Source organism: Aethina tumida, chromosome 3 (genome assembly GCF_024364675.1).
Source record: "Aethina tumida isolate Nest 87 chromosome 3, icAetTumi1.1, whole genome shotgun sequence".
NCBI lineage: Eukaryota > Metazoa > Arthropoda > Insecta > Coleoptera > Nitidulidae > Aethina > Aethina tumida.
Window position 1 is genome coordinate 16,744,756 of NC_065437.1, and position 23,345 is coordinate 16,768,100.

Consider the following 23,345-nt stretch of genomic DNA (forward strand, 5'->3'; position numbering starts at 1 on the left):
TTAAATAATTTCCGACCTAGAAATTAAAAGCATAAATGAATTATTTAATTAATTAACAACGTCAAGTTTAAGGTAAAAAATAAACATTTTTAAAGTGTTACATTTGCTGAATATAGTTAAGCCGATTGTACAATTCTCTCAATAACTGTATTTTTTGCTCGAAATGTCAGTATTGTATAATATAATTTTAGTAATTGTGGATTTGGAAATTTTCGGATTTAATGATGAGTTGCGACGAAAGGTGTTCGTTATATTGAATTCCACTCTGGGCGACGAGATAATTTCTGATATTTGTCATATTTTCGTCATTGTTATGGTCCGTAAATTGACACAATTCTTTTCAACATTCGCAATATTCAAATTACTATTATTTGAGTGTTAAATAACAATACTCGTTTGGGATTAGAAGGAAGAGCACCTTTAAGTCATCATGTTCATGAGCTTCGTAACGTGTTCATTCATAGTAATACAATAATTTGTATAATAAGAATCAATTAAGGCAGCATTATAATATTAATTATTCATTTAAGATAATTTCTATTCATTATAGTATCGTTATATTCATAATTAATTTATTTTATTCATTTAATCTTCAGTAGCCACAAGGTACATATCGAAAACTCAAGTTTTTAAATAAAGCCATTTATTTTTATTTATAATTAATTCAATTTCTATTTCTTTTTATTTATTAAAATAGATAAATGTTTTTAAACAGTATTGTTTATCCAAAATTAACATGTCTCATTTTTAAATAGTTCTCAAAACGTTTTTATAAGTTTTGTATTATACTCAATCACTACAACTATAGAAAGTAAAGTAAATAACGTGATTCAACGAATGCATTGAACACCTTATCGAGATTCACATGAGTTTTTGTCCGCCGGTATTGATTAGGAACAATAAATAATCATAGCTTTCACTTTTTGCAAAATTTACTTACTCAGTCCTTATAGAGATTTGATGGTTATCAGTATTATTTAATAATTAAGATATAGTTGATTGCTTTCGATAAGGTATGTCACAGTTATTTTAAAATTTCACAACTACGATAAAATAATAACATTATAGGTAATGACAAAATAGGAAGACATTACCGAAATTAAAATGATTCATTTAAAAATCGTTAACCTTTACACATATGAACAACTTCCTGATGTAATTTAAGATGTTTTTCAAATTCGAGTACATTCTAAAAATATTAATTTCAAATAATAAACATAACAATGGGAAGTTAGAGCTTTTGTGATTTATTACGTAATTTTACACCTTATAAAGTAAGGAAGGCAACGAACTGTTTAAAATTGACTTAATGACAATGAATATTTATCGTCAGTTCTGGAAGAGGATTATTAAGTTTAACTTCAGTATAATTAGGAGGTTAATTATAAACACAATGAGATTATTTTAGACTTTTGTGTTATTTTACCGATTTAGAATAATTAGGTTTTTGGTTTACTTTAAGGTTAAATGACACGAACCAATAAGTTTTTATTTCTAAATTATACAAATTATAATGATGGAAATGTTTAAATACTTACCAAAGTGTTACTTAAGATTATGCTTGACTGGGCATTTAAACAATATAAATTCTGAAAATTGCAAAAATGCATTTTCCATATATCAAATTATGGCGGATGCGCATGTTTTGTTTTTTTAATTATAAAATGAATAAGACAAGAATCCAAATGTTTATCTTTAACATTTACAAACTACTAATGATTTGGAAATTTCTAAACCATTGATATTAATTTACTTTTTTATGATAAATAATGATAATAATACCTACATAATTTTATTTCAAGAAAAATGCATTTCTTAAGAAAAAAATTATATGTTACTGTTCCAAAATTATTTTTTTATATTTATAATACAAAAAAAAATTTGGTATTGTTAAATGCAAAATTGATTTTAAGTTATAAATAATTAATACATATTTTTTACATTATCATTTACAAAGTCCTATCAACAATTATTATAAATATCATTGTATTCATTTAATTTTTATGATAATATTAATATCTGTAGGATTTTATTTAAGGAAAAATGCAATTTCTTAAGAAATAAAATTATATACCGCTGCTCAAAAATTAATAGTTATTTTTTATGATAATTATATATATGTATAAAAATACACAATACTCCTACATTTCTAGAAAGCCATTAATATAAATTTAATTTTGATCATAAATAATAAAATTAATACTTGAATAATTTTATTAAGGAAAATTTCTTAAGAAAATAATATGTTCCGTACTGTTTTCTAAATTTTTAATTTAAAATGTACATAACATTAAAAAACATTATTAAAACTACTGAGTTTATAATAATATTTTCATTTTTTATTATATATTAATTTTGATAAATTTTATTGAAGTAATAAATTGAATATCTTTTCAATGCATTAATTTTATATTATTTACTCTGGATTTTTAATTGATTTTCATCAGAGGATTACGATATTTTAGTTAAACATACATATGAACATAAAAAAAATAATAAAATTTAGTGAACATTGTAAAAGAGCATCGTTCCAACACAAGCAAACCTGCCAAAAATCACCGGTTTCCACCAATAAATTAAATCCCATAAAGCTCGCACTGATCACAGAACCGAACACGCCGAAAGCACATGGACTTACCTGTTCAGTAAGTCGGTAAAGCACCGATGTGATCGTGGTACGTAAAGTGCACGTGGATGCGATCCCGACACCAGTCTATTTTGCGGCCGCACAATTCGAACTGAGAGATTTAGTCGGCGGCGTGATTCGCACTAGGAGGATGCAGAAGAAGCCCGCGATGAACCAAAACGGTGGGCTCCTTCCCGCACGGTCGCCGTTTCTTAATCCGGCGACGACCTTTCACAATGCTCACACGCATACCCAAACAAAGGCCGCTCTCGCATTCGCATTGCTGTGGAAACGGCACGGATTGACCAAGACGCCGCCAAAGTTCACAGGTCCGACCGTAATTTCGGGAGCGCGATTGTTTCGTCAGATCTAGATCTGGAAAATTTGGGGAAGTTGGGAAGTTACGAAAACGCCAAGTGATTTGGTCCGACTAATTGATTTTTAACGTTCCCCACAACGCTTCCTGGATTGTAAGTTGCCTGATGTAACAAGGAGTTTGTTAACGGGCGTCCTGTCGCAGAAAGAGGTTAAACTTTCTTTAGACGATTCAATAAAAAATGATGAAAATTATACTAATTTGAAAAATATAACTATAATTAATTCAATCAAAATTTAGATAGCACTAAACCAATTTACCTAGACAGATCTGTCAGACACAATTTTTGAACTAATCCTTTAAATTGCTAAAGAGTAGTTGTTAAAAAAATACATACATATCGGCATAATGTATCTCTTCAAAAAAGGACGTTTGTTGCTTTTGTTTATTCACTACACCAAACTCTTTAAAACCACGAATTCTTGTCTTTATTAAAAATTATTGCTTCTGTAAAGTTCATATATACAAAAATCACATGCAACTCCGCATATGGATCTATTTTCTCATACTAAATTGTCGTTTGTGATCAATCCCATTTTTTAAACTCCTCTAACAAAGAGAAAAAAGGACATTGTATAATATTTACTAAAGTTATTCAAAAATGTCCTATGTACAAATGTCAAAAATATCAGAGAACATTGTGAAAAGTTATTTATATAAAAAAGGATTATAATGTCTTTAAAGTCTTAAACAAAAATTTAATTAAACACACATAAAATTTCTTCAGAAAGGAAAAATATAAAATCAAAAATCTCAGAATCATATAAGAATAGATCTAATAAGTTGTAAATAAGAATGAAAGAATATTCAGAAAATACAGAAAAATCGATTTTTTTTTCTTTCATAGTATTAAAGCTTTAAATTAACCATTTAGGAATATGTCCACAAGAAAATTTTTCAAAATTCAAATTATTTTCGGAAATATAGTTCCAAACCGTCGTCCTCATCTACCTACGATCATGTTGCCTATATGAAACAGAAATGGCAGATTGAATAAATGTAAGTAAGTAAAATACCATATCTATATTTGTTCAGGTTTATAGGTCTACGTTTGTTGGAATTATTTCCTGACGAAAGCCTTAACCTTTACATATAAAATATCACTTTGTGACTTCGACTGCGAGGAACTTTAAACGCCTTTTTCTTGAAACTATATTTTTTTAAATTGTCATAATTTCTCAAGTTCTACTGAACCCATTTACTTCTTTATATATTCCTCTATCAAATTAGTTAATTTAACAGTTTAACATAAATTTTCAATTTTTTAAAAAATTTGGAAATGTAAAAAAATGGTTCACAAATTTATCATTTTTCCTGGCAGCCGCAATTTAGCGGAAAAAATTAGCTTAATATATTTTTTTTTAATATTTTTTTCAGATTTCTAGGAGAAATACCATCGTGACAGACAGACTCGCCAATTTTTTAGGACTCCCCACTTTGTCAGTCTATATGTTTTCTAATTTTAATTTTTTCACTTTTTTTAATGTACTCTTTAAATATTCATAAATATCTTCCTTGTCTCTTTCTTATTGCACTTGAAAAATAACCTAAAATTTATGCCTCTAGACCAGAATACGCCCTTAATAATTATTGTTGTGTAAGTTTGATACACAACTTGAACTTATTAACCTTTGAAATAACATATATTATTAGGTGAAACCAATTCTACTTTCTATAAACATTTAGCGCATTCATCAGTTACAAGTTTAATTGGACATCGGAAGTGACATATGGTGCAAATATTTGACGTCGAACTTATTGTCCATAATTGTATAATAATTTACATAAAAGCAAAAGTGTGAAATTAAATATAATCTATAATTTGCTGTATTTGTTACTGTATATTTTTAACACCTAATATGCTAACTACAGAAAATGCACTTTAGAAAATGTGGGGACATTTGTTGTTAATCATCGCTGTTATTGGAAAAGGAGAAATGAGCATATGTTAGTGGGAACAATGCATTTTTAGAAAAGGTTCCAATCGAAATTTGCATTAAATTTTGCCAAAAAATGTTTTCTACTGTTTGATTTATCGTTGAAAAATTATAATTAGTCAACAGTTATAAATAAAACATATCCATGACATAGTTTTTACATCGCATATGGTTTTACAGGGGAAAAAATCAGTTCCGTTACTTATGGTATAGTATGGCATTACCCTAATTACACGTAACGAAATTATATTGTGCGGTATGACGAAACGTGGGGCGGGCAGATGGTGGCCGGGCAAACGGCGAATTATCGCCCTAATCAAGTGGATCGCAAAATCGTTGATTAATCACCGGGATCGATCGCCGTTAAATAATGCAGAGGTCGTGACTGACAGACGGCATTTACTGCCAAAGGTTACCGTGCCGGATTATAACGACGCGATTCTACCCATCTGTACCATCATGTCGGTCTTGTAACAATTGCGGACGAGTAATGACAATACAATCGGTTCACTTCTTCGAGATTCTAATTATTTTCTGGATTACTTGATGGGAACTATCGATTATGGTCACATGAACACAACCTTTAGTTTATCGATGGATTCCTTTTATCAATCAACTTTATGCACATATTATTAATAATCAAACCGTTTCGATGTTACGTTTGTAATTAATTCTAATTTGGATTAAGTAATAACTTTCCTTACGTGAGTGTGGTAAGGTAAAAGTATTAAAAAGTTCATAAAAATAATACCCATTATTATTAATGGAACCTATTGTGTTAATTTCGTGCGAATATTTTAAAAGTATGGATGATCACTTCCTGTCTCGATTTTCAGATAAGGAAACAGAACTTTATGAGACAATAATATATTTGAATACATTTTTCACAAGTATACGCAATTTTTGTTATTTAACACTTGCTGTTATAAGAACTTAAGAATAAATCATATGTTAGCTCAAAAAAATGAGCTAAAATAATAATTAATATTGAAACTAATAATATAATAAATTGCCGAATTATTTTTATCCGGCAACTAAAAAGTTTCTGCTACTTATTTAAGCTAAATTTAACGACGACTTTATGACAATATTTCATTATCAATTAAATTAATATTTCACATCGCTTATTTAGAATTATTTGCTCTTTCAATAAAGGAATTATGGTATTGTCCTTGACAGAATTACCAAATTCATTTAAAATACGTGTGATTAAATGTCAACAGATTTACCAATATTCTTTATGTGAATCAAATAAGATTCATTACCGGGACTCGGTAAAAAATAATTTTTCAAAGGTGTGGCTTGAACTTTTAATAGTTGTGTTTATGCTCATAAAAATCTATTCAACATTGCGACATTATGCATTTTGCAACAGTATCTATATAAAAATTATTCAAACTATTCGCAAATGTTTTTGTTGAAATGCTGTACTACTTTCATTAAAAACATTGGTGGTCATGACAAAGAAATAATAAACACTACGTAAACAGTACTTCCTTATTTATGTTTAGTTTCGTGCCAAATTGATTAATATAAACAATTTCATAAACTTGTTTACAAAAACAATCGAATTGTTATTGTCGGTAAATTATGGACCAATTAAAGTCAGACAAAAGATTAAAAAATGCAATAACAACATTCAACAAACATCTCATCTTCAATTAAATTTGCATTCATATTTAGTTTTTAGGTAGATCAGTGCAAATAAGTGAAACGTTCCAAAATGAGTATCATTGCGGAACTAACGGTCTCTTTGGTTCTTGTTTTTTTCATATGTATCGTATACGGACGGTTAAAGCAGGTGATAGACGTTAGAAATAAATTGAAATGGTGCAAAAAGAAACGTGGTCTTCCCATACTTGGTAATGCGTTGGAATTTAGCGGTGCTTCAACTGGTGAGTCTTAAACAACAAATAAAGTAAAAGTGACAAAAAGTAAATTTTTAAAGCGATTTCACAATTTTTTTCTACATATACATGTGTTACAACTTATCAATTAAATAAAATATATGGTATATATTTTTTGCTATTTTCAGAATATCTACAAACTCTTCAAAACATGATAGAACATAGCAATGGCGAAAAATTGATACTTATAAATATTGTGCATATGCCATTGTTGATAACAACGAATTACAAATTCATAGAGTTTGTTCTAAGCAGCAATTCCACTAAACTCCTAAATAAATCTTACGATTATAATTATCTTCGGAATTGGTTAGGGGCAGGACTTCTAACATCCAGTGGTAAGAACTAGTTAATGTTAATTATCTGTAAGAGTCTTATGAAAGAAATAATTTTGTTTAAAGGAGAAAAATGGAGGGCAAAGAGGAAAATCGTAACCCCAACATTTCACTTCAAAATTTTGGATAAGTTTATCGAAGTATTTGATACAAATGCAAATATTTTGATAAATAAATTAGAACAGGAAAATGGTAAAAATGGCTTTGATATATATAACTATATTACATTGTGTGCATTGGACATAATTTGTGGTAAGGAAGTAATAATAATTGCAGTTAACAATTAATAAAATATATAAGATATTGAATATGCAAATAAAATTCAATAATCTGTATAAAAGCTATTAATTTTACAATATATTTAAACATAAATAACTTATAGAAACTGCAATGGGTGTGTCAATCAATGCTCAAGAGAACAAGGACTCTGATTACGTAAGAAGTGTAAAAGAAATGTGCAGATTACTTATCGAACGAGCGTTTTCCCCCATCGAAATATTTGATGTGTTGTACCGATTCACTAAAAATTACCAGTTGGAACAAAAGGCTGTTAAGATTTTACACAACAAAACTGACAGTGTTATCCGTCAACGCAGAGAACAATTGAAAAATGAAGTGGAAAAAGTGATTCATAATGAAGATGATGTTGGAGTTAAAGAGAAGAAGGCTCTTTTAGATATGCTTCTTAGTACCACCGTTGACGGTAATCCCTTGTCGGACACAGAAGTCAGAGACGAAGTCAACACATTCATGTTTGGGGTAAGTTAAATGTACATATTGTTTTATGTCTCAAGTTGTCTGAATTTTCTTAGGGTCATGACACTACTTCATCAACTATGACTTTCGCAACCTATCTTTTGGCAAATTATCCTGAAGTTCAAGTAAGATTATATCAATCTCTATGTGATCAAATCTACATATTAACAAATTTAATTTATCAAAACAGAAACTTGCGTATGAAGAACAATGTAACATATTTTTTGAAGATAAAGATAGACCCGCTACCATGAGAGATTTGCAAGAGATGAAATATTTAGAAAATGTAATAAAAGAAACATTGAGGTACTATTCTACAGTGCCTTTCTATAGCAGAGATGTGAGCGACGATATAGAATATGAGAGTAAATTTAATTTTTTGATTCAAAAAAAAATTTCTAATAATACTTTTTAGATGGAAAAATAATTCCCAAGGGTACAACCATTATAATATTTGCCTATGGAGTTAGCAGAGATAAAGATAATTTCGATGAGCCAGAAAAATTTGATCCAAGCAGATTTGATCGGATGGACGGAAAAAACCCTTTTGCGTATGTGCCCTTTAGTGCTGGTCCGAGAAATTGTATAGGTATTGTCTTTCTAATCAAGTATATAGCAACAACGTACATACACATTTTTTAGGGCAAAAATTTGCAATGTTGGAAATGAAATGTATATTGTCAAAATTGATAAGGAAATATGAACTTTTACCCAGTATACCTGAACACAAAATTAAATTAGCTGCCGAAACAGTACTGAAATCGGCCAATGGTGTTTTCATGAGGATTAAGAGACGTAAATAAAAAATAAAAAAAATTCAGATGTTATTTTAAATTTACTATGAACTAAATATTTTAAGGTTAAAATAATAAACGTATATAGTTAAATATAAGTATTTATTGTGCATAACAACTAGAAAACATTATTATAAAATAGAGCAAATATATTGTATATTGTTACATTTTTAAATGCAGTACGTATATGTTTATTGCAGCTTGTTTACCATAAATATATATTATATTATTTTATAAATATTTTTAAAATGAACGCTCATTAGCTTTTAAATTTAGTAAGATCTGGAAGGATATATTATCTGATTCTGAAATTCGTTTCATAATTTCTTTCACTTTGTCGTTACCGTCACCGAATTTCGATACTAATTCCAGAGCTATGACATCGCAAGCAACTGTCTGTTTATATTTAGCAACATTTTCAATAAATATCAATTCATCATCTTCTTTCAAACATTTTTCATTGATCTTTTGAATAAATCCAGCTAATTTCGAAATAATTAAAGGCCCGTAAACTGTGTATGTCTCCTCAATAAAACTAGCAACACTTTTCGAATATAAATCCAAATTTCCTTCAGATTCTTTAAAAATTTTAATTATCTTCAACACTACATATTGTTTGAAAGCTTCCACAGGAGTGAAAACTGATTCCCAAAAAGCACTGAATTTGATGACAGTATCCTTTGTGAATACTTCATTATCAAACATTTCAATAAATTCATTGAAAAATGTGAGGATATCATTATGAGAAACATTTGGATGTTTCCAATGAGCTTCTTTATATTTCTCCACCAAATCAAATACTAATTTATGTGTGTCGGCCCTATTCTCATACAACAAAAAATATACAGCGAACTTCGTAATTCCGTGGTGATGGCTAATTTTGTTTTCTTTATTTAGAAAACTCTCGGATATAATATTTTCAGAAAGCTTATACGGCAACCCCAAAATTAATTCCTTATTGACTTTTGATAAAAGTGTAGCCATATATGAAGGACTTTTCGTAATATTCTGCTTATTCTTTTCAAAATATTCCCAGACACATTGCCAATACAAAGAAAAATACTTTTTTGTAATGTTACAATCACATAACTGCTTCAATGACTCACTATCGTATGTGTCGATGAAATCCATGTAAGTTTTCACGAGATACCAGGTTTCTTCAGAAGGATTTCGCACGAAGTAGTTGACAGATGCTGAATACAAGTGTTTTTTAAGTGAACTATTGGTTTCTTTCGATCCAAATTCTTTCAGTTTATCCATGACAACCTGTCGTTTAAAAATGTTACAAGCCAAAAAGAGAGCATGTTTTCGAACGGACACCGACCTAGAGGACAAAGTTTCCAAATGCAAATCCAGCTGATTTTCGGGCACTCTATACGAAACACTGTATAAAGAATGACGTGACGATTTTAAATAGTCTCCCTTGCAGAAATGCAGTAGTACCGGCAGAACTTTCGACACCTTGGGCATAAACTTGACGCTTTGCGCTACACTACATCGAAATTCGTATATTTCCGTTTCTTTCACGTCTTCCAAATCAATTTTATCAGACTTGGGTATATACGTTTCGACATATGATAAAAACTCTTCCTGAGGTAAAATTATAGCCAGGCCACGGAGGCCTGTATTATCTTTACCCATTTCCTCCCTATCCTCGACATGTTGTTTTATGTAGAGTGCGGATTTTTGCCCTAAGTCAAGATGTTCGTATTTTTTTATTTGATACCAAAAGTTGACATATCGGGACTTCATCAAACAGTCAACAACTCGTTCAAAAACGGGTACAAGTGATTTAATATCATTCTTAAAATACCAAGTAACAATATCATCTCGCAAATAAAATCCATCGAGGTGGTTTAACAGAAAATCTTTAAAATTGTTGTCAATTTCATTTCTATTCTTCTTGCATACCATTGATTTAATAACTTCTCGTAATTGATATGTAATATCATCAGGGTTTATGTTTGTTAGATACTCCACGAAACGAGGAACACTATACCAATCAACCGCTTTATCAGGAAATTTCTTGTTGAAATTTACTATATCACACATTAAACTGTAATCAAGATCTACAATATGCTCTTTTTTGGTCTTTTGTTTCGGAATTTCATCGATCAATTTCATGTAGTAGGTCCTTCGCAAATCTGGATCGTACTCTTCATCAAAGAAATACACTAGTTCTCTTAACTTAATCGTGTTACTAACCATTAATTCAAGGTATTCTTTAATAGGTTTGTCGTTACGATACAGAAATTCTACGTATTGGTACAATACCATAGAAAAGGGTTGATAGCTATCCTTCATGCTACATACTTTCCACATATCAACAAGGTAATTCCAATGACTTTCATTGAATTCTTTCCATTTAAAATGTCTGAAAAAAAAGTAAATTGTAAGAACATTGGTAATGAATGTGCTTACAGATTAATAAAAATATTCTGCTCATAAAGGTTCTGTGAAACTAAAAGTAGAATTAAATAAAAAAAGTGATTGTGAAATGATTAATTTTATTAATTTCTTTCAAATAACATAAGTTTTATTGTATATATTGTAATGATAATTTACTACTTAAACATAATTTCATATTATAATGTGCCTATTATACATTAGTACATATTAACCCCATAATAAAATATCACAATTTATAGTAATAAATAAGACTAATAAATATACTTTCTATGTTAGAAAAGTATTTTATTGTCCTCTGCAATGTAAATGAACTAGTACTTGCAATGAAATATCATCTTTCTGTAAAAACTGCTTTAGAAGTTCTTTATAATCACCACTATCTTGATCTATGCTGGTCAACAATTGTAAAGCAATCACATCAACAACAACATTTTGCTTATATTTCACGATAGATTTTATGAAATCCAACTTCTGCGTTTTATCAGCCAAAAGTAACCCATTAATAAATCTTATATAGCCGCTTAATTTAGAAGCGACAAATGTACCATATTCAGCACAAGTATTTTCTATAAAATGTGTAACATTTTTAGAATATTCTTCCAGATCAGCGTTAGTCTCAAGAAATATTTTTACAATTCTCAGTAAAACATACTGTTTAAAAGTTTCTATTGGCAAAAATGTCTCGTCCCAATAAGTCGTAAACTTCTCCACTGCTTCCTTTGAAAAATATTCTTCTTTATTTTTTGTAATAAACTCGTTAAAAAAGTTTAAAATCCTCACATCACCAACATCTTTCCAAAACGCTTCTTTATACTTATTAATTGCAGAAAAAATTAATTTGAAAGAATCGATTCTGTTTTCGCACAGCAAAAACAACACCGCATATCTTAAAATCGTGAAACCATCAAGGACACTTTTTCTGTTAAGGAAATGTTGACCAATCATTTTCTGATTAAATTCTACGGGTAACTGTTTCAGTAAATCTTTGTTAACCTGATTCAAAAGAGTTGTGAGGTATGATTTAACAGGTAAGTTGTCAGCATTTTTCTCAAAATAGTCCCATGCAGCATGCCAATACAAATGACGATATCTCTTCGTCACATTACACGAAGCCAAATTTTTTAAGGACTCTTCGTCAGACTTGTCAATAAAATTAATGTATTCCTTGACCAAATTCCACGTCTCTTGGGACGGATTTTTTAAGAAATACTTAACTGCTGTGGAATACAAGTGTTTTTTAATTGAAAGATTTTGTTCTTTGGTTGCAAAGAATTTTAACTTATCAATCACCACAGTTGCTTTGGAAATCTGACAAGACAAAAACAGAGAATGCTTTCTAACAGAAACCGCCTGCTTCGAGAGATTATTCAAAACTAATTCCATTTTGTTTTCTGGTACTCTATTTGTGGCACTATAAAGAGACTGCAAATTTTTTCCGAGATAATCTCCTATGCAGAAATTTTGAATCAGAGGTAAAGCAACCGACATGTTGGGTAAAAATTTCAAATGCTCCGCGACAGCACATTGCAATCGGTACAAGTCGCTGGCTTCTGGATCATCCATATCCACTTTTCCGGATTTAGGAGAGTATTGCATAAATAATTGTAAGCAATCCTCCGGACTCAAAGTGTAGAGTAATGGTTTTACTGATTTTATTTTATGTTCAACTTTTTGCTCACTAAATAGCTGTTGTTTTAAGTACATCGAGGCCTTCTCATCAAGTTTTAAGTGACTATATTTTTTAATTTTGTACCATAAATTAGGCTGTTTTGTGTTAACGAAATTGTATCTAAGCATTGTTTGAACAAATCCATCAAAATACTTAGCAAAAATAAGTATTTCGTTATTAAAAAACCACTTTACGGTATGAATGTCGTAAGTCTTAGGAATATTAGATAAATAAAGTTGCATAACTTCAGTTTCAAATTGATTTCTGTTAATTTTGCATATCAATTTTCTTTCTGTTTTTGCATAGTATTGATACTTTTCCTTCTTCAATTTAAGCAACGTGACAAATAAAGGAATATTATAAAAATCGATAGCCTGGTGAGGACAAGACTCATTAAATTCAATAATTGTCGACAAAAGACTATCAACTGTGGCTTGAAAATTGTCTTTTGATTCTATTGGAATTTGCTCAATCAATTGTAGCATTATATGTTTCGAAATTTCAGGACTATATTTCCAGTCACAACAATGGGAGAATGTATGTGATTCTAATATTTCCTTGGTATATAAATCTACCATTTCTTTTACTGGCTTGTTATTTTTATGCAAAAATACAATATTATAAAATAGAAGCATTGATTCAGGTTGCCTCTCATTTTTCATTTTGTGCAATTTCCACAAGTCAACCAAACAGTTCCAGTGAGTCTCGTTAAAATCTTCATATTTAAAATGGCTGGAAATGAACAAAATTTTATTAATATTTGAGATATTAATTTTGACTACCTAATATTTTCTTTTCTTTTTCTTTAACAAAATATAAAATAAAGGGCTTCATGAGCTATCAAAATTACCCAATAATTGTTAAATTGAAGATGAATGAATAAATTAAAACATAAAGGTTACCTAGTAATAGTAGAAAGAAAGTTGTGTCTGGTGTAAGTGTCATCATTCCTGTGTCTCTTACAGAAATAAGCCATAACGTCCTCCAAAACCTTCAAATCCTTGTGATAAGCACAAAAGTCCACCATTAATTGACAAAGATTTCTTCTATCATTAATATTAGATGTAAGATTGATTTTATCTTTGAGTATAGGAATGCTCTTGCTTAGTGGTAGAAATTTGAGGAAATTGTTGTCGTTAGATTTGTCGTATTCTTTCTTAGCGACTACTTCACATTTCTCGGGATTAGCAGACATCATGCATTCTAATATTTCCGTATCACCCATCCAGTCCTCATTTTCCGTGATGTCTTTGTTGTACACTTTCTTATATGTATCTGCCAAGAGACTGTACTGTCTTTTTGAAGGAGCATGTCTAAGATACCAACTACAGTAATCCACTTCATTTGGAACTTTCTGCTTTGGGAACAAATTGAAGTAAAACTGTTCAAAATCCTTCTGCAGTTTTCTCGCCACTGCGCTCGGCTTGAGGATACCAGTGTATGACTTAGGATTCGCAATTATGTCGTCCTTTTTCAATTCGATGATTTTTTTGGTTGTTCTCGTGCCGACTTTAACGCTCATTTTGCACTTGTCTCGCAGCTTGAAAAAAAAATCCAAGTCTCTCTGCGAAATGTACTTTAGAAATTTTGTGTCGCTAAAATGTTTATCTGTGTTCTTGTAATATTCTTCAGCATAAATTAAAACTAAATTTGGATCCTTCTTAAAGAAAATTTGAAGGTGACCAGAGTGCAATTTTATTTCATGGTTCCTTAAAACATCTGTGATTTTTTCCACAGTACAGTAACAAAGGAAATTTGTAGCCAAGAAGAGGCCATATCTGTCCATTAACGCGTCGAAGAGTTTATCATTTTTCTCTTCACAAAAATTGCCACTAACTTTCTTTAATACCTTCATTCGAACAGAATATGACAACTCTGAAAATGAAATTGTATGATTGATATTAGTTTGATAGAGATTGTATTAGTATTATTTGTTATTATAGTTAATAATTATCAATTTTTACAAATTCATACCTGGTAAAAATTGGTTGACCAGCTCCTCAATGCTGACATCATTGAAAACTTCTTGAAAACACCAACCATCTTTGATAATCTTGCTAGTATAAATATCATTTCCTTCTTTCAGTAACTCTAGTAGTTCATTCTTTCTCTTTAACCAGATCAAAATTTCTAAGCGAAATAAACTTTCCAGAAAGGTCTTTGGGACCAAGTTTTTGACAAGTTCATCTTGGTTTTCATTAAGCAATTCAGCTTTTAACAAAGCATGGAAATTCCTTTTTCTTTCACCTATTGTTACACCTTCAATAGAGTGAAACTTTTCTATGAAAGTTGTCATTGTGCCTCTGTAAAAAAATCGTTAATATCAAATCAAAGGTAACAGCAAAATAACATAAAAACAAAATGTAGAAAAGCTTAGGAAACTTAATCGTAATTAGATTATAAACATAATTTCTTTTATAATTAATTTTACAGAAAGTGATACATTTAGCTGTAATAAGATTTACATGATTACACTTATTTAAACCTTTTTCGTCCCTAAATGTTTAATAATTAAATATCTTTAATAATAAATAATTAATTTCCTATATCATATTTATAATTAAGTATGAGTCATACTTATTGGGTTTGGTTAATTTCTGCAATCAAGTCTAATTTACATACATTCAATCATACAATCATACAACAATTAATAATAAAACAATAATGATAAATAAATGTTAAACCTTTTCAGCACCAAAAAATTATTTTGAAAGAACAGTAACCTGAAAAGAACACAGTATACCAATAAACATAAATATCTCAACCAATAAAAAAGAGAAAGATTTTGTCACGTGGATGTTTTGAGATCACGTGCACACTCATCAATATTATAATATTTTATATTACCAAAAAATAATCTAAATTAGATTGTGAAAAAATTACAATTTTGAAATTTATTTACTATATGTATCCTTTTATTTAAATAATAAAATTATAATTATTTTCAGGTTCTAACCTAAAAAATTTGACAACTAACATAACCTAAATATTAAGCAAGTCACAAACAATTTTATTCATTATGAACAAAAAACATGCTAAATGTATTCCGAAATTTAATTCATAAATCAACCTTCAGGAGAATATTTACTACATCAACGATGGCAAAAAGTAAATTTGAATACGTGAAATCGTTCGAATCCGACGAAAACATTCTACCAAACTGTTGGATTGTGGTACGAATAGACGGCAGAGCATTCCACAAGTTCACAACGAAACACAATTTTGAAAAGCCAAACGATCCGAGAGCCTTGTGGCTCATGAATAAAGCTGCAAGTGTTGTTATGGAGGAATTCAAAGATATATTATTGTCATATGGACAGAGTGATGAGTATTCGTTTGTTTTGAGAAAAGACACAACTTTATATAATAGACGGAAGAGTAAAATTATGACCTACATCAATAGTTTATTTAGTTCTTCATATGTGTTCTTTTGGAATGAATTTTTCAAAGATGTTAAATTAAAATATCCACCAGCATTTGACTCCAGAATTGTATTGTATCCTACTGATGAAAATTTAAGGGACTATCTAAGTTGGAGGCAGGCAGATTGTCACATAAATAACTTATATAATACTGCATTTTGGGCCCTAGTACTAAAAGGTGGTTTGACTAATACTGAGGCTGAGAAAAGATTGTGTGGTACATTCTCCAGTGATAAAAATGAGTTATTATTTACTGAATTTAATACCAATTATAATAATGAGCCAATTATGTATAGAAAAGGCACAATTTTATTAAGGAAGAAAATTAAAAGCCCCAAAAATGGGAAATATAAGTTAGTCATCCTTCCTCTACATGAAGACATGATACAAGATCACTTTTGGAAAAAGAATTTTGAAATTTTACAAATTGAGCCCTGCCAGAATTATGAATGGCCAAATGAATTGGAATTACCTGAATTAGTGAAGAAGCAACTTAGACTGGATAATGAATCAATGACATCATGAAAATGTAAATATATTTTTTTATTTATATAAGTTTTCTATGAGTAATATAAATGAACATTTATATTGTTGTTTTATTTCACTTTGATATTGGTGAAGGAAATGTAAATAAATTCAATTTTATAGAAAACATACTATATTAAAATAAATAACAAAATTAATTTGTCATATTTTTAACAAGAAAATTACAAAAGTCTTGTAGGTTCTTAGTGAATTTTAAGCACAATGATGGTGAAAATTATATGACTGATGTAATTAAAATTCAATACACCTACATTATCTACGAACTACAAAACATTGAATAATATATTGCATAACAGAACCTGTGAAACCTACTAACTACTTAATTATTTTTTGAATAAGAAGCCCAAAAATAATTTTAATTTTATTGTTACACATAAATTAATGAAAATGGTTTCTGTAGCAACAAAGTGATTTTAAAAAATAAAAGGAATTTGTTCAAAAAAATACAATATAGAAATAACAAAAACCCATTATAATACCAAAATTGAAATTAATTCTGTATATTGTAAAAATTATAAAAAATAAAATCACATACAAAAGATTTCCCTGGGGAAAATATCTTATCAAGAATAGATTGTTTTAAAAAACTTTAAAAAATTTCATTCTTGCGACATCTGCTGTTGTTGCTGTATAAATTCATCATAGACTCTCACCAGTTCTTCACCAACTGACTTTTCTATCAACTGACCATCACAACCGTCATAAATCGACCTGTCCTTATTGTAAGGATTGCGCAAGTGTCTACAATAAAACAAATTGTTTTGAATTGTATAAAAAATTATTAAAAATAGTATACCTTGTTTTGTTGTAAGGTAAATCAAATTTGTACAACCAATCAAGTGTAGCAGTGGGCTTGCCAACCATTTTATTAAAACTGACAAACTTGGCGATACCTTGAAATATAGAACTGCCGAGCACAGTGAAGATCAATCTGACCTCCTTTTCTCTCTATAATTAAAACATAAATCAATGTATTGACAATCCCATACTAACATATACCATTACCGAACTATAATGCATGATCTTCTTCTCAGTTTGCGGTGAAAAAACCCAAGTGTGCTTGCTAAAAGCAATGTTCACACTTTTAACCTGTTTCGGCTTGATAAGAACGTAAATGACATCGTCCTGTATATCCGGAAAACGCTCCTCTATTAATTTCTCCCCAAAATTACTCGCCTGCGAGTAATCGTACAAGGTGCACGCCGACTGAAAATTGCGTTCGAACCCTTCCTGGTTCATTAAACCATGGTTGTGAGAACGTCGGTGTAAGTGGTTGTGAGAACGCACTCCGTATTGCGAATCATCGGACGGAAATCTGCGCCTGGATATTCTATACATTAGCAAATGATTTGAAATAACTGAGACGCAAATACCTATCGGGTATGTTGTGGAAGAAAGAAGGTCTGACTCCTATTCCGGCAGCTTGCGGTAGTCTCAGGTTCTGGTCCTCATACATCAGGACGGAGTGCAACGTTTGCACGATCCTGGTCTCAAATTTCCCATATGGGGCTGATGGATTGTATAATACCTTGTCAACGAGGTGACGTACGCACATTCTGAATCGCAAAATGAACTCGTTGATGCCCTCTATCTCCAGCCACTTGTCCACAAGGAATGTACTCCCACACACAGGTTCCGTCACGTTGCCGCACACCAAAGCGATCTGCAAGAAATGTTCTGAGTTACAAATGTTCAACTAGAATATGGGGAAATGTTACCGTAATGGGTGAGATGGCAGTGATTCCCTTGATCGCAAAATTATTTTTGGTTTTGACGAGCTCGTCGAATACTAGCCACGTGGCAATTTTTGGTGCCTTCGATAGAACGCTCGTATGTGGTATATACACCTTTTTCTCGTGCCTAAACAACAATGTATTAAATAAAATCCAACAATATACAACCATAAATGTACCTAGTACTGACAGTCGATGCGTTGCTGGGGAACGCTAAATTGGGGTACAACCCCGCACTAATCACAGCCTTGACCAGCGGCCAACTATCAGCCAGTTTATTAAACTCGTGAATGTTTACCTGGGGAATCAACCCCATCGCTCTGAGTTGGCTAAGAAGTTGACGCCTCGTATCCAGAATCGCTTCCATGGCGGACTTGGAAATAAAATATTCACGACAGAAATCATAGCCGCGGCCGCGCTGACATTCGTCCTGCCACTTGATGAACGCCTTGAGGAAGATCAGGTGGTCGGAGGGCACGTCATAGATAAGTGATTTACGTCTTTCGCCTGCGCACGATCGCAGATTGGCCTGAGGCGGCATTTGAAATGGATCCCTGAAATATTTCAAGTACGCTATTATGAACAACATAGACCTTCATTCAAATACTCACTTGTGTGCCATACAGGCCGTGAGAGTCAACACGGGTTCCATGCAGCGGAGGATGACTGAGTGGATAAGCATCTTACCGAGTCGAGGCTCGATGGTAAGCTGAGCTAAGTATTCGCCCAATTTAGTGAGATTTTCCATCTCGTCGAGCGCCCCCAAAGCTTGCAGACTTTCGATAGCCACCTTGACGGAATTGGCAGAGGGCGGATCGGGCGCTTGTGCCAGAAACGTGAAAATATCCATGTTCCGGGGAGCAAGAATCTGTAAAAAACAATAGTGTAAAGAATACAATCATAATTATTCAGAATTTAGTTACTTTGGTGTGAAGACACAACTCTTCCAGTGATACTCGTAGAATTTCAGGAACTCGTTCTTTGTCCATGTTGGTGTAACGCTGATGGGAGAATATGTGGAAGCAGACACCGGGGCCAGTCCTCCCAGCTCTTCCGGCACGCTGCTTGACGCACGCTTGCGAGATCCACTGCGTTTGCAGGGACGATAACTTGTTATACTAAAACGTGTTAAATTTATTAGTTTGGTTGCGATTTAAATTCATACTTTAATATTTACCGAATCATAGGATTTCTCCTTAGCACGGCCGCAATCGATGACGAACACGACGTCGTCGATGGTGATACTAGTCTCGGCGATGTTCGTCGAAAGGATAATCTTGCGCTGGTTGCCTGGCAAGTGTTTGAATACATCGTGCTGATCTCGGATGTTCATGGATCCGTGCAGGAAGAACGTACGGAACGACGATTTGCTCAAACCACACTCTTGAATGCGGTCGTTACACATCATTATATCATCATACCTATAAAATATTACTTATACAACAATTCAACTTAAAATTGAAAACTTACCCAGGCAAGAAAATCAAGATAGCTCCTTCCTGATTGGAGTTGTGGATACTCTGGAGTAACGCCACGATCAGGTCATAGTCGATTTCATCGTCCACAGTGGTTTTGTCATAGAGAGAAAGCAATTCCTTAGAGGCATTTACGTGCGGCGGTTCCTGCGAATGTTTGTAATAGGTCAAGATACGGTAGGCGGTCTCCTGGCCGTTCTCGAGTGCATAATCCACAGCCGTCTTACCATTACGACACTGGATGTTGACGTTTGCGCCTAACTGAATCAGTTCAGCTAGGAGATTCTCATCACCGAAGGCTGCCGCCATCATAAGTGACGTAATACCTGTTTGCGAGTGTTGATAGTCGACCGCAGCGTTTTCGGACAATATGTACATCCGAATTTGGGAACTGGGCTCCATATATAATCCGTTGCATCTCGCGTACAGTTCCAATTCTCGGTCCATCGAGAGGTTTTGATATTCGCAAATACTGGAGATTGGCGTGTTGACTTCTACTCCACCTCGCGCTTTCAAATCAGCCATGGCTCGAGACATGTAGTTGAGGTTTACAAGAATATCATCCAGGAAGAATTCCTGAATGGGAAACTGACGTCCTGGAAGCGTAAGAACGTCGGCGTTGAAGTAGTTCCGGAACTTGTCTACGTTCACGGTCGCAGACATCAGAATTACTTTCAAATTGGGATGTTTGCTTAAGTTTTGTTTTATACAAATTAGTAAAAAGTCTGATAATCTGTCCCTTTCATGAACTTCATCAACGATAATGTGAGTCACATTGCTCAAAATTCTGCTGCTACCCATCAATGATCTCAGCAGAACACCATTGGTGCAGTAGATGAGTCCCGTTTTCGAGCCATAGTTTTGTTCTAATCTGATGTGGTAACCGACCGATTCACCTAAACATTCGCCTCGTTCCTCTGCGACTCTGGACGCAACAGAAACTGTAGAAATCCTTCTTGGCTGAGTGCAAATTATCTTACAGGGCAGCCCCTTTTCATGCATATCTTCCAGGAGAAACTGGGGAATCTGGGTGGTTTTTCCTATATATAAAATTATTAGAAAAATAAGCAATATAAAATAAAATTTAAACTTTCTTACCTGAGCCTGTTTCTGAGGATAAAACCAGTACCTGATTGTTATTAATCTTCTCCATGATTTCCTCTCTCATGGCAGTAACAGGGAGGTTTTCTTTAAACTGTAAAATAGCCTCAGGGGGGTTTGGAGGCTTAACATTAACTGCTGGCATGTCAGTGAGCTTTCCATAAATTATATCATTAAGTGGTTTTGGTGGCTGTGGTCTGATTGGCACATGAATGGGTTCCCCCATGTGCATAAACTCAGCCAAAATCTGCAGCGATTGGTTGCATGGTGTTATACCAAATGATTGGCAAAAAGGCGACTTGGGCTTCTTTTTAATATGTAATTTACGGTGTGGTGCATTACCATAAGATTTTGATATTATATTCATAGCTTTAGCTTTTTCATGAATATATTTCCTTTGTAAATTGTTAAGATTTGATGGGAATATGTATTCGTTAGACTCACTGTTGGTAAGAAAGTCCTTAAATATTTGGTCAATTTCGATACGCAAATGTTCCGGGGTCGCTTCCAGGACTTCGGTGTCAATACGCCCGAATCCGTAGTTGGACCTAAAAGAAATGAACGCTAAATGTAAGAAACGTAAATGGTTTCATGTTTTGTTGTACCTATTTCTCCGTCTGCCACCGAACATTTTGCTAAGAATCGATTATTTAAGTTTACCGATTAAAAAATCATTATTTTTTAGATAAGACTAATTTATTTCGAACCAGTATTCTCTAAATATATTAAACATATTGGGTTATTTTGTAATTCTTTATGAAAATCGTATCATAACATAACCTATATAAAACATCAACAGTCAAATGTCAAATTGTGAGATTAGGCAACCACAAATGCAGATATGCAGATGTGGCAAAGAAACAATATATGTAATTGTGGCAACACGGAACACTTAACTCTTCGGCAGTTTTAAAAGGAATTTGAAAGGGAAAGAATAAAATTACACTTTTTTGGAATATAAATTAACCCAATTCATCAATTTTCTTAAAAATACAAAATGATAATTAAAGTTATAAAATCAGTTTTTTATGTACCATACAGTATATTAATCACGAGAAAATGAAAATGCAGAGAAGGTAATCTTATATCAATATTTTAAGTAAAAATTCTAAATATTATAATATAAAAATATTGTTTTATCAAATAAAAAAAAAACAAAACAAGGTTAAATCTTAAATATATTTAATTGAAAATAAAACTAATAAATAAAACGATTGTTGTTAAACTTGTTTAGATTTTACCACAGAATAAGAATAACAATTCCCTGACACTGGACATAATTGACAGATATTTTCAAGGTTAACTTAGGCATTTTTATAAATTTTCAAATTAATTTTAAAAAGCACATGATCAAAAACATCAAATGGGCTAACAAAAAATTATTTCTATTTTATATGTGATTACTAATTAATTATTGTTTTATGATGGAGAAAAATGACTGAATAGTTTTAAAAAAAATATTTCAAAACAAAGTATCAATCACAAAATAATTAATAAAGCAATAAAAATTTGATATTTTAAAATTTCGATCTAAAAAATATCTGTTGAACTAATTGCATGCATATGCAAATAATTCAAAAAAGTTTAAATCTCGAATAAATTTTGTTTATAATAAGACTCAAACATAAAATATATTATTTTAAAAAGAAAAACAAAAAAGTTTTCAAGATAATTAAATTGTTGAAATTATTTAAATGATTTTCTCGTAGAACAAATAATATTTATTCCTTAACATAAAATATCATCATATCTTTTCAAGGCCGATCTAACCATATTTATGTTTTCAATTAATTTTAAACAGCACATGTTAAAAATAGTAGAAAAATATCATAAGCACTAACAAAAATTATTTTTTTCATATGCGCTAATGGAAAAATTACTAATTATATACAAATTTTATGATAGTAATAAATAATTATTGATGAAACTTAATAATTTTAAAAAGAATATTTCAAAACAAACTTAGAAAAAATAAAAAAAAACATATATATATATATATATATATATATATACATTTGATATTTTTTAAATTTCGACCTAAAAATATATATGTATGTTAAATTGTTAAAATTATTTAAATAATTTTCTCGTAGAATAAATAATGTTTATACCATAACATAAAATGATATCATATATTTTCAAGGCCGATCTAGCCATATTTATGTTTTCAATCAATTTTAAAAACCACATGTTACAAATAGTTCAAAATATTAAAAGCATTAACAAAAAATTATATTTTTTTATATGTGATAAAGGAAA

At 31.2% G+C, this 23,345-nt stretch overlaps 6 protein-coding genes across 10 annotated transcripts in view; 3 read left to right on the forward strand and 3 right to left on the reverse strand.

Annotated features, from left to right (window-relative positions):
- The window catches only part of LOC109596332 (probable serine/threonine-protein kinase DDB_G0282963), a 42,175-nt gene extending 39,262 nt beyond the window's left edge, over window positions 1–2,913 (reverse strand). The window contains exon 1 of the mRNA XM_020011855.2: window positions 2,639–2,913. The gene's annotated coding sequence lies outside the window, so the exon portion shown is untranslated. The remainder of the gene's footprint in view (window positions 1–2,638) is intronic.
- LOC109596328 (cadherin-99C) overlaps window positions 1–23,345 on the forward strand; it is a 380,168-nt gene that overhangs the window by 103,457 nt on the left and 253,366 nt on the right. The window lies entirely within an intron of this gene.
- On the forward strand, window positions 6,602–8,755 carry LOC109596312 (cytochrome P450 4d2). Its single transcript, XM_020011827.2, has 8 exons — window positions 6,602–6,834; window positions 6,975–7,184; window positions 7,248–7,433; window positions 7,564–7,940; window positions 7,994–8,062; window positions 8,128–8,302; window positions 8,353–8,526; window positions 8,580–8,755. Exons 1-8 carry the CDS (start codon window positions 6,663–6,665, stop codon window positions 8,738–8,740), a joined length of 1,524 nt encoding a protein of 507 aa, XP_019867386.1. The 5' UTR covers window positions 6,602–6,662; the 3' UTR covers window positions 8,741–8,755.
- On the reverse strand, window positions 8,817–15,569 carry LOC109596331 (uncharacterized). Of its 2 annotated transcripts, none has more exons than XM_020011854.2 (4): window positions 15,494–15,569; window positions 14,784–15,112; window positions 13,712–14,684; window positions 8,817–11,105 (listed from the first exon to the last, which is right to left on the reverse strand). In XM_020011854.2, the coding sequence occupies exons 2-4, from the start codon at window positions 15,103–15,105 to the stop codon at window positions 8,975–8,977; spliced, it is 3,426 nt and encodes a 1,141-aa protein (XP_019867413.2). In that variant the 5' UTR covers window positions 15,106–15,112; window positions 15,494–15,569; the 3' UTR covers window positions 8,817–8,974. The 2 variants fall into 2 exon arrangements, with proteins under 2 accessions (XP_019867413.2, XP_019867412.2); XM_020011853.2 differs by lacking the exon at window positions 8,817–11,105 and adding an exon at window positions 11,222–13,541.
- Window positions 15,648–16,817, forward strand: LOC109596315 (probable tRNA(His) guanylyltransferase). Its single transcript, XM_020011830.2, has one exon. The coding sequence runs from the start codon at window positions 15,842–15,844 to the stop codon at window positions 16,754–16,756; it is 915 nt and encodes a 304-aa protein (XP_019867389.1). The 5' UTR covers window positions 15,648–15,841; the 3' UTR covers window positions 16,757–16,817.
- LOC109596333 (3'-5' RNA helicase YTHDC2-like) lies at window positions 17,262–21,871 on the reverse strand. Its single transcript, XM_020011856.2, has 12 exons — window positions 21,692–21,871; window positions 21,084–21,634; window positions 19,981–21,025; window positions 19,688–19,931; window positions 19,434–19,628; window positions 19,122–19,378; window positions 18,690–19,064; window positions 18,496–18,637; window positions 18,151–18,440; window positions 17,783–18,098; window positions 17,574–17,725; window positions 17,262–17,518 (listed from the first exon to the last, which is right to left on the reverse strand). The coding sequence occupies exons 1-12, from the start codon at window positions 21,715–21,717 to the stop codon at window positions 17,377–17,379; spliced, it is 3,735 nt and encodes a 1,244-aa protein (XP_019867415.2). The 5' UTR covers window positions 21,718–21,871; the 3' UTR covers window positions 17,262–17,376.